The 10,819-nt window shown below is 42.2% G+C and overlaps 1 protein-coding gene across 2 annotated transcripts in view; it reads left to right on the forward strand.

The window, feature by feature from the left end:
* DDX21 (DEAD (Asp-Glu-Ala-Asp) box helicase 21) overlaps nucleotides 1-10,819 on the forward strand; it is a 39,583-nt gene that overhangs the window by 20,073 nt on the left and 8,691 nt on the right. For both annotated transcript variants that reach the window (XM_011926960.1, XM_011926968.1), the window contains exons 6-11: nucleotides 1,245-1,430; nucleotides 3,322-3,467; nucleotides 4,900-5,049; nucleotides 6,594-6,755; nucleotides 7,811-7,930; nucleotides 8,934-9,007. In XM_011926960.1, coding sequence (XP_011782350.1) covers nucleotides 1,245-1,430; nucleotides 3,322-3,467; nucleotides 4,900-5,049; nucleotides 6,594-6,755; nucleotides 7,811-7,930; nucleotides 8,934-9,007 — 838 coding nt within the window. The remainder of the gene's footprint in view (nucleotides 1-1,244; nucleotides 1,431-3,321; nucleotides 3,468-4,899; nucleotides 5,050-6,593; nucleotides 6,756-7,810; nucleotides 7,931-8,933; nucleotides 9,008-10,819) is intronic.

Raw genomic sequence — 10,819 nt, forward strand, 5'->3', positions numbered from 1 at the left:
TCTCGGCCTCCCAAAGTGTTGGGATTACAGGCTTGAGCCACCGCGCCCGGCGAGACTCTGTTTCCAAAAAAAAAAAAAAATTCATAGTTTGGGCACACAGTCTTATGGTTATTTCTTTTCAGCTTTGCCAGAATGAATATAGGGTTTGGCACCCGAAAAGCTTGAATCTAGACTCTGCTCACAGAGTAGCTATTGTGTTCAAGTTGCTTAATTTTTCTGTGCTTTAGTTTCCTCATCTATAGAAAAAGATTACTAAACCTACCCTGCAGGGATGTTGTGAGGATTGGGTTGGATAATGTATATAAAGTGCCTAGTATTATCCATAGACTGCAACAGCAGTTCAGTACAAAGCTAAATTATTATTACCATCTCACCACAGTTATACTGAGCTTCATTTTTCCAAATGTCTTTATATATCCTTGGAATATTTGGCCTTTCATTACTTCTCATCCTCCCTATACCTGTTTACTTTGTAGAAAGTTCCTATTTCTGTTAGATTCTTATTCGTACTCTGTGAAACCTTGATACTTTCCTCCAGCCAAGGAAGTAATTTCTTTCTTTTTATTGTCTTGAGACAGAGTCTCGCTCTGTCGCCCAGGCTGAAGTGCAGTGGTACAATCTTGGCTCACTGCAACTTCCGCCTCCCGGGTTCAAGTGATTCTTCTGCCTCAGCCTCCCGAGTAGCTGGGACTACAGGCGTGTGCCACCATGCCTGGCTAATTTCTGTATTTTTTAGTAGAGATGCGGTTTCACCATATTGGCCAGGCTGGTCTCGAACTCCTGACCTTGTGATCTGCCAGCCTCAGCCTTCCAAAGTGCTGGGATTACAGGCGTGAGCCACCACACCCAGCTGGAAGTAATTTCTTTCCTGGTGCTATTGTCCTCCAGTAGTGTACATTTCTTCCTTTCCTTCCTTTCCCTTTCCCCTTCCCCTTCCCCTTCCCCTTCCCCTTTCCTTTCTCACTCACTCTGTGGCCCAGGCTGGAGTGCAGTGGCGTGATCTCGGCACTAGACAGTCACTTCAAATATTTACTAAAATTGGGTGCTTTAAATTTTGTTGACATTTTTCACTTCGAATGTTTTTCCCACTAGATTAGGAGTGTCATGAGTATCTTTATCATTATTACTTAGCATATTACTTTGTACTTGCAAGCATTTAACAAATATTTTAGAATAACAATACAGTTAACGGTGGTACCCCAGACAGATAAAAACCCAGCAAATCTTGTCATTGTTTTTTATAGTTGAACGCATGAGGAATGGGATTGATATCCTGGTTGGAACACCAGGTCGTATCAAAGACCACATACAGAGTGGCAAACTAGATCTCACCAAACTTAAGCATGTTGTCCTGGATGAAGTGGACCAGATGTTGGATATGGGATTTGCTGATCAAGTGGAAGAGATTTTAAGTGTAGCGTACAAGAAAGGTAATCCACAAATTCAAGAAGCTAATAAAAAAGACCAAAGGAAGGGTGGTAACTAAATAATTGTCTTTATTTATTTATTTATTTTGAGGCAGAATTTCACTGTCTCACTCTGTTGCCCAGCCTGGAGTGCAGTGGCATAGTCTCGGCTCACTGTAACCTCTGTCTCCTGGGTTCAAGTGACTCTCGTGCCTCAGCCACCCGAGTAGCTGGGATTACAGGCACCCGCCACCACGCCTGGCTGATTTTCGTATTTTTAGTAGAGATGGAGTTTCGCCATATTGCCCAGGCTGATCTCAAACTCCCAGCCCCAAGTGATCCGCCTGCCTCACCCTCCCAAAGTACTGGGATTGGAGGCATGAGCCACTGTGCCTGGCCTGGTGACTAAGTAGATTTCTAAGAGATGAATAAAGCCTTGGGAAATTGGAAGAAGAAGGCTTATTTTATCTAGAAACTTGGATTAAAAAAAAAAAATCATTACTCTGGGATTAAAGCTGGTGAGGAAAAAAAAAGTCATGATTTATCATATAACCACAATGGGGAAGACTTGGGAAAGTAAAAGAAGAAAAATATCTTCTGTCATCTTGATGTGGTCTACTTTTGGTGTATTCCTGATGTTTTGCATTTTATTGTGTATATGTGTTGATTATACTCTGACTATACATATAAAAATTCAGCAAAAATACTGTATGAAGTGGTTGTCCATGACTTAATTCTACCTTCTGCCTATTTTGATTTTTTATTCAATATAAATAATTCTGTTTAGCCACTTTTATACAGGTAGCTTCTCACCTCAATATCTGGAATTGGCTTTTTTTTTTTTTTCTTTTGAGACAGGGTCTAAATCTTTCACCCAGGCTGGAGTACAGTGGTGGGCTCTTGGCTCATTGCAACCTCCACCTTCCAAGTTCAAGCGATCCTCCGAGTAGCTGGGACTATAGGCGTGTGCCACCATGCCCAGCTAATTTTTCTGTTTTTTGTAGAGATGGGTTTCACCGTGCTGTCCAGGCAGGTCTCGAACTCTTGGGCTCAAGTGATCCTCCCTCCCACTTTGGCATCCCAAAGTGCTGGGATTACAGATATGATCTACCACGGCCGCCCTTTTTTTATTTTTAAGATAGGCCCTCACCCTGTCACTCAGGCTGGAGTACAGTGGCACCATCATAGCTCACTGCATCCCTGAACTTCTGGGCCTCAGCTTCCTGAGTAGCTAGGGCTATGGGCGTGTACCACCATGCCTGGCTAATGTTTTTATTATGCATAGAGACAGGGTGTCACTGTGTTGCCCAGGCTTGTCTTGATTCCTGGCCTCAAGTGATCCTCCTGCCTCTACCTCTGAAAGCATTGGAATTACAGGCGTGAGCCACTGTGCCTGGCCTGGAATTGGTTCTTTAGGATAGATTTCCAGAAGTGGAATTACTGAACTTAAAAGTGTAAATAATTCATGCTCCTCAATATACATTGTCAGATTCTCTCCAGAAGGGTTCTATCACACTTCTATTTGGAATGTTTGAGAATGTGATGTCACTCTTAAGTAGAATTGAACAAACAAAAATAGTAGCTGGACTCGATTGGACAAGAATTCTAAATTCATAAAATATTGAGAATAGAAATCTTAGAATATATTTCGTTTGTAATTCAAAGCCTAATGGTCAGAAAGCAAAATAACTTTCAAGTACTTTCACTGTTTTAAGGATCTTTTAGATAAATTACCTAGCGGTTTCTTTGCCCTTTGGGAAACCTCAATCTTCCAGTTTTGTGTCCTCAGTACCTGACTTGGCCTCAGGTGGTTGCTGGTGAACGTTGATGGACTGTGGAAGTGTTAGGTTAGGTGGAATACTATGTAGGCTAGTTTGGATTATTCATACTGACTTTTTTTTTCCCCTCCTCAAAGATTCTGAAGACAATCCCCAAACATTGCTTTTTTCTGCAACTTGCCCTCATTGGGTATTTAATGTTGCCAAGAAATACATGAAATCTACATATGAACAGGTGGACCTGATTGGTAAAAAGACTCAGAAAACGGCAATAACTGTGGAGGTAAATTATTTACTTAGTTGCCAGAATATAAAATTGTATATTATTATTTTCTTGTCTGTTAATATTAAGACTGGCAAATACTGTTTTTCCGGATAAATACTAAATCCATGTGAAAAGCCAAGGAAAGATATTTCTATTTGAGCTGTATATGAGATCTGTGTTTTTATTTTTATTTTTTGTTTTTTGAGATGGAGTCTTGCTCTGTAGCCTGGCTGGAGTGCACTGGCGCAAATCTCTGCTCACTGCAACCTCTACCTCCTGGGTTCAAGCGATTCTCCTGCCACAGCCTCCCTAGTGGCTGGGACTACAGGCGTGCGCCACCACGCCCAGCTTAATTTTTGTAGTTTTTTGTTTTTTTGTTGTTGTTGTTTTGTTGTTTTTTTTTTTTTTAGACGGAGTCTCGCTCTGTCGCCCGGGCTGGAGTGCAGTGGCCGGATCTCAGCTCACTGCAAGCTCCGCCTCCCGGGTTTACGCTATTCTCCTGCCTCAGCCTCCCGAGTAGCTGGGACTACAGGCGCCCGCCACCTCGCCCGGCTAGTTTTTTGTATTTTTTAGTAGAGACGGGGTTTCACCGTGTTAGCCAGGATGGTCTCGATCTCCTGACCTCGTGATCCACCCGTCTCGGCCTCCCAAAGTGCTGGGATTACAGGCTTGAGCCACCGCGCCCGGCCCAATTTTTGTAGTTTTTGTAGAGACAGGGTTTCACTATGTTGGCCAGGATAGTCTCAATCTTTTCACTTTGTGATCCGCCCACCTCGGCCTCCCAAAGTGCTGGGATTACAAGTGTGAGTCACCACGCCCGGCCCAATATCTGTGTTTTTAAAATTTCATCATCTGATGGCCTCATTTCATTTCAGAATAATTTGGAACTTAAATCTATCTGAATTATGTAAACATAAATCACACTTACAATTTAAACATTAGAGGGCAGCAGAGAAACCTAGTGCTTTGGGTTTAAGCTTAAAAGTGTTGAAGTTTAAAATTTCACCTTCGATTCTGAGACCTAGATGAATTAATTTCACTGAGGAACAGACCTGGATATTAATCTACAGATTGGATTTTTAAGTAAATGAAAGGGCAAAACATACAGAAACTTGTTGGTTATTTGGTTTCCTGTAGAAAGCTAGGGAATGGCATTTCCTTTCCAGCATTTTCCTGGTTGTCAGAAAATAAAGTTAGATGCTCCTTAGAGAAAGGGGAGAGGCATGGGGAAATGGGCAGATCATGTTGCTTTCTGCTTTAATGGCTTATTTAGGGTTTTTTCTCTCTGCAGTGGTGGCTGCAGACAGCTCTTATTAGGCTTGAGTAGTTGTTTCCAGGAGCAAGACGTTAGTTAGAACATTAGTGTTATGTTCATTGATCATTGTGTTGTGATTTTAGTTTCCAGCAAAGCTTTACTAACTAGATGTTTTTTTTCTTCTTCTTATATAAGCATCTGGCTATTAAGTGCCACTGGACTCAGAGGGCAGCAGTTATTGGGGATGTCATCCGAGTATATAGTGGTCATCAAGGACGCACTATCATCTTTTGTGAAACCAAGAAAGAAGCCCAGGAGCTGTCCCAGAATTCAGCTATAAAGCAGGTTGGTCCTTCCCTTTATGCCAGCAAAGCTGGGGATATCAACAAATCTTCACCTTGGGCATATTTGCTCTTGGTCTAATTTTCATTCATTCAGTGAATACCAGTTTAGTTTCTTTTAGTTTAGAAATGAGAGGAAGCTACTTTTTTTTTTTTTTTTAAATTGAGGCAGAGTCTCACTCTGTTACCTAGGCTGGAGTTCAGTGGTGTGATCTGGGCTCTCTGCCTCCCTGAGTTCAAGTGATTCTCCCACTTCAGCCTCCCGAGTAGCTGGGCTTACAGGTGGGCACCACCACGCCTGGTTAATTTTTTTTTTTCTTTTTTTTTTTGAGATGGAGTCTCACTTCTTTGCCTAGGCTGGACTGTAATGGTACGATCTTGGCTCACTGAAACCTCCGCCTCCTGGGTTCAAGCGATTCTCCAGCCTCCTGAGTAGCTGGGATTACAGGCACATGCCAGTGCACCTGGCTAGTTTTTGTATTTTTAGCAAAGATGGGGTTTCACCATGTTGGCCAGGTTGGTCTTGAACTCCTGACCTCAAGTGATCCACCTGCCTTGGCTGCTCAAAATGCTGGGATTATAGGCATGAGCTGAGCCACTGCGCCTGGCCAATTTTTTTTTTTTTTTTTTTTTTTGGAGACAAGTTCTCACTTCCTTTGCCCAGGCTGAAGTGAAGTGCACCGGCGTGATCTCAGCTCACTGTAGCCTCAACCTCCAGGTAGCATGCACCACCATACCTGACCTTTTTTTCTGGATGGTGTTTTATTGTTGATATAATTCATGTGCCACATATTACCATTTTAAAATGTACAGTTAAGTGGCTTTTAGCATAATAATCATGAGGTTGTGCCACAGTCACTACTATCTAATTGGGAAGACTTTTTTTTTATCTTCAACTTTTAGGTTCATGGGTACACGTGAGGATGTGCAGGTTTGTTACATAGGTAAACGTAAGCAAAGATGGCTTGCTGCACAGATCATCCCATAACCTAGGTATTAAGCCCAGCATTTATTAGCTGTTCTACCTTATGTTCTCCTACCCACCCTCCACTAACTTTATTTTATTTTATTTTTTTATTTCTAGTAGAGACCGAGTCTTGCCATATTGCCCAGGCTGGTCTCAAACCCCAGGTTCAAGCAGTCTGCCTGTTTGGGCCTCCCCAAGTGCATGAGCCACCGCACCTCGCCTCACTTCTTTCTGATAATCAGAGTGTACATGTTAGAGCTCACTTAATCTGTCATGGCATCTCACTGTACAAATGAGGAAAGGGTGGCTCAGACCTAAGGTTACACTGACAAAATAGGTTTGATCACCCTTCTGTCATATTCTCAACTTCAATAAGTAAAGTTGGATACAGTTGGAATTGATGACTGAAGATCTTGAAATAATATTGAGGCTTATCCATTCAAGACACATTTTCCCCTTTGTAATGTTTTCAACAGGCATATCACCAAAATATGAATGTCTTTTACAGGCCTAATTGATGATGAGAAAAAGTACTTGTATTGTTGGAGCTGATGTTTTTACATCCGTTTATTTATTGGCAGGATGCCCAGTCATTGCATGGAGACATTCCACAGAAGCAAAGGGAAATCACCCTGAAAGGTTTTAGAAATGGTAGTTTTGGAGTTCTGGTGGCAACCAATGTTGCTGCACGTGGGTTAGACATCCCTGAGGTTGATTTGGTTATACAAAGCTCTCCACCAAAGGTATGTACTTTATGCTTAGATTTTATTTTGTTTCTTTTGGGTATTAAAACAAATGGGAAATTGTACTATTTACTTTCATATAATTAGTATATAGCTATCTTTTGAGTGCTGGGATGCTAAGGGTGATTTTGAGAATGAACCTGTTATAAGACACCCCCCTCAGAACTGACACTTGAATAGAAGTGCAATCAGCAGACAGAGGTTCAAAAGGTGACTTTGGGATATAGTGTGATTTTTGAGCCAAACCTTGAAGATGGGTGGAAGGACTTAGATGGGATAGGGGTAAGTAAGATAGATAAATGCATGAGTCTAGAGGACAGGGGAGAGAAAGGGCCTGTAATTAACCTCTGTGGTCAGAGATGCTTAGGTTTGTGAGTTATAGGAACCTCTCAAGGAGGATCCTGAAGCATAGTTTACTTGATGTGGATAATTTTCCTGTAAATAAAGGTTGTTCTAAAGGTATTCCAATCACTTCCAACATGAAGACCCCAGAATCTCACCCCAATTGGCAAATCCCCCATGGTTAAAGGCTACTTACAACAATGGGGAAAAAATAACTGAAGACTGTGAATTCACCAGTTCTTAAAAAGGAAGTCCCGCCTGGCACGGTGGCTCACGCCTGTAATCCCAGCACTTTGGGAGGCCGAGGCAGGCGGATCACGAGGTCAGAATACCGAGACCATCCTGGCTAACACGGTGAAACCCCATCTCTGCTAAAAATACAAAAAATTAGCTGGGCGTGGTGGCAGGTGCCTGTAGTCCCAGCTACTCAGGAGGCTGAGGCAGGAGAATGGCATGAACCCGGGAGGTGGAGGTTGCAGTGAGCCGAGATTGTGCCACTGCACTCCAGCCTGAGCAACAGAGCAAGACTCTGTCTCAAAAAAAAAAAAAAAAAAAATTGCCAGAGGTTTTTAAATTGAAGTGCTAAGGGACCTTCTCCCTCATGCCCCCAGGCTTATAACCACAATTGCTAGTGTTCACTGACCTGCATAGGCTACTCAGGTGTTTGTCTCTCTTTTTTGGTTTAGTGTTATTTATGTATTTTACTTCAATAGGATGTAGAGTCCTACATTCATCGATCCGGGCGGACTGGCAGAGCTGGAAGGATGGGCGTGTGCATCTGCTTTTATCAACACAAGGAAGAATATCAATTAGTACAAGTGGAACAAAAAGCGGTACAACTATTCTTACCTTTCATTAAGCAAATGTTGAGTTTAAAGTCAGTCTTTGGTTTCTTCAATTTTTATCCACTCTAAAATATTTTTATTTCTAGTGTGTGGCAATGACTGAAAGCTTACTGTTAGGTACATATGTTGTCCTGTGATAAAAGGCCCATTCTGAAGTAACTTTGCATTTGAAAACAGTGGTTTTGTTTTCATATGTTTGAAAGGCAGTTTTCAGACAGTGATAATATGAACCAGAGATAATTAAGATTGAGGGGCTATAGGAATTGCTTGAAAATCAAATGAATTCGGGTATGTCAAAAAGGATAAAGGGGAGAAGAGACTAATTTTTCCTCCAGAAGAATTGGAATAGTGTGTGTAGATTCTTGCCTCTTCAGGAGCTTAACTCATCTCCTTCCTCTTGAGTGGACTGCACTTAGGGACTTGCTTTCAAAGAATAGAGTAAGGTGGGGAGTGAGGACTTTACCGTGGAGAGATGAACAAACACTACCTGGGCCCGCTGATTGTGGGTCACGTCATCAGCGATAGGCACATAGGCATGTGCCCCGATAAGAGGTGGTGAGGCGAGCATTCACGCTGGGTATTCCTCCCCCAAGTATATAACCCTGAGCATGAGGAAAATACCAGACAACCTCAAATGGAGGGACATTCTACAAAACTGTTGACCAGCACTCCTTAAAACTTTCAGTCATGAAAAACAAGGAAAGAAGGAAAGACAGACATGGAATAAAGTCTGGGGTTTGGTTAATAGTTTAGCGACGTTGGTTTCTTAGTTGAAACAAATATACCTTAACAGTGTAAGATGTTAACAGTAGCAGAAACCTGGAGCTCTCTGAACTGTCTTTGTAGCTTTTCTGTAAATCTAAAATTGAAAGTTCATTTTTTAAGGTAATAAATACATTTGGCCTATATTTAAAAAATTAGGGAACTACTTTATCTTATTGGAAACAATTGATGGCCATTGTACATTAAACTGTGGTTCATTTTCCTGTAGGGAATTAAGTTCAAACGAATAGGTGTTCCTTCTGCAACAGAAATAATAAAAGCTTCCAGCAAAGATGCCATCAGGTATGTCCCCTACTACTGCTATGGTCTGTTTTAGTGTTTGTTCAAATACTGCATGTCTTTGTACAGTAATAAGATTTGACTTTTTAAAAATTTATTTTTTTAATTTTTGAGACAGGGTCTCACTATATGTTGCCCAGGCTGGTCTCAAACTCCTGGGCTCAAGCAGTCCTCCCACCTCAGCCTCCCAAGGTGCTAAGATTACAGGCGTGATATTCATTCCTGTCCAATCCTGTTTACCAAAGGAAACCACTATTAAAAGTTTGCTTTGTCTAGGATATTTTAAGGGATAATATCTTAGGTATAGTATAAGTGCTTCTCACCCACTGGCTGATTAGACCACAGATTACATTCCAAATCTACGTTAATCCAGTTCCTCACCTGGTAGGATGAAAGTTGATTGTTTCATTAATAGTAAATGTCTAGATGGTGAGGATTGGGTTAATTAACCATTTGTCAAATGGAGGTGCTGCTGACATTGGAGGCAAGAGAATTATTTTTTATGGGATTGTCCTGCAAATGGAAGGATATTTAGCTGTTTAGGATCCGTGGCTGATTCCCCTGTGCAGCATACTCAGGATAGGTAGGGTTGGCATTATAAAAACCAAAAGCCATTTTCCAGATGCCTCCTGGTGGTGACCTACATTCTCTGCTGAAGAACCACTCAGTTTGGGCATCATTTTTATAGTGGTTTCCACAATTACTGTAAATGCTTATTTAAAAAACAGACACAGGGAGTCCATGATCAAAGGAAATCCTGGATGTCAATCAGCATGTTAATAGTTCAGGAAAGTTTTGTAAATGAAAGAGTTTTGGGCCAGGCATGGTGGCTCATGCCTGTAATCCCAGCACTTTGGGAGGCTGGGGTAGGTGGATTGCTTGAGCTCAGGAGTTCAAGACCAGTCTGGCCAACACAGTGAAACCTCATCTCTATAAAAAATACAAAAATTAGATGTGATGGCACATGCCTGTAGTCCCAGCTACTCTGGAGGCTGAGATGGGTGGATTGCATGAGCCCAGGAGGTTGAGGCTGCAGTGAGCTGTGATTGTGCTACTGTACTCCACCCTGGGTGGCAGAGTGAGACTGTCTCAAAAAAAAAGAAAGAGAAGGAACGAAGGAAGAAAGAAGACAGGGAAGGGAGCAAAGGAAGGATGAGTGTTTTTGTTGTTGTTGTTGTTGTTTTTGAGACGGAGTCTCACTCTGTCGCCCAGGCTGGAGTACAATGGTGCAATCTCATCTCACTGCAAGCTCCGCCTCCCGGGTACACGCCATTCTCCTGCCTCAGCCTCCCGAGTAGCTGGGACTACAGGCACCCACCACCATTCCCGGCTAATTTTTTGTATTTTTAGTAGAGACGGGGTTTCACCGTGTTAGCCAGGATGGTCTCGATCTCCTGACCTCGTGATCCACTTGCCTCGGCCTCCCAAAGTGCTGGGATTACAGGCGTGAGCCACCGTGCCTGGCCCGGAAGAGTGTATTTTAACTGCATTTTTCAAATTTATTTTAGCATGGCGTGTTTTTTTTAAGTGTCCTACAGACGGGGTTCCCTTGGGTGCCAGTTAAGGAGAGTTGGGGTTAGATGGCGAAGAAGTAGAATGGGACAAAGATGCTGGTGGTATACAACAAACAGCCTCCAGAGTGCCAGCCCTGACGCTGCTGCATGTCACTTTCTACCCTTTTACTGGATGATCTTTTTTAACTTTGAATGGGACATTTATTATTGTCAAGATAATAGTGACCCCCTTAAAAATGTGCAAATAGTTCCATAAACGTCCTTATCATTTTTGTAACTGACTTTGGAGGTCTTTTTCTTA

This window comes from Colobus angolensis, unplaced genomic scaffold (assembly GCF_000951035.1).
Source record: "Colobus angolensis palliatus isolate OR3802 unplaced genomic scaffold, Cang.pa_1.0 Scaffold12, whole genome shotgun sequence".
Classification (NCBI taxonomy): Eukaryota; Metazoa; Chordata; class Mammalia; order Primates; family Cercopithecidae; genus Colobus; species Colobus angolensis.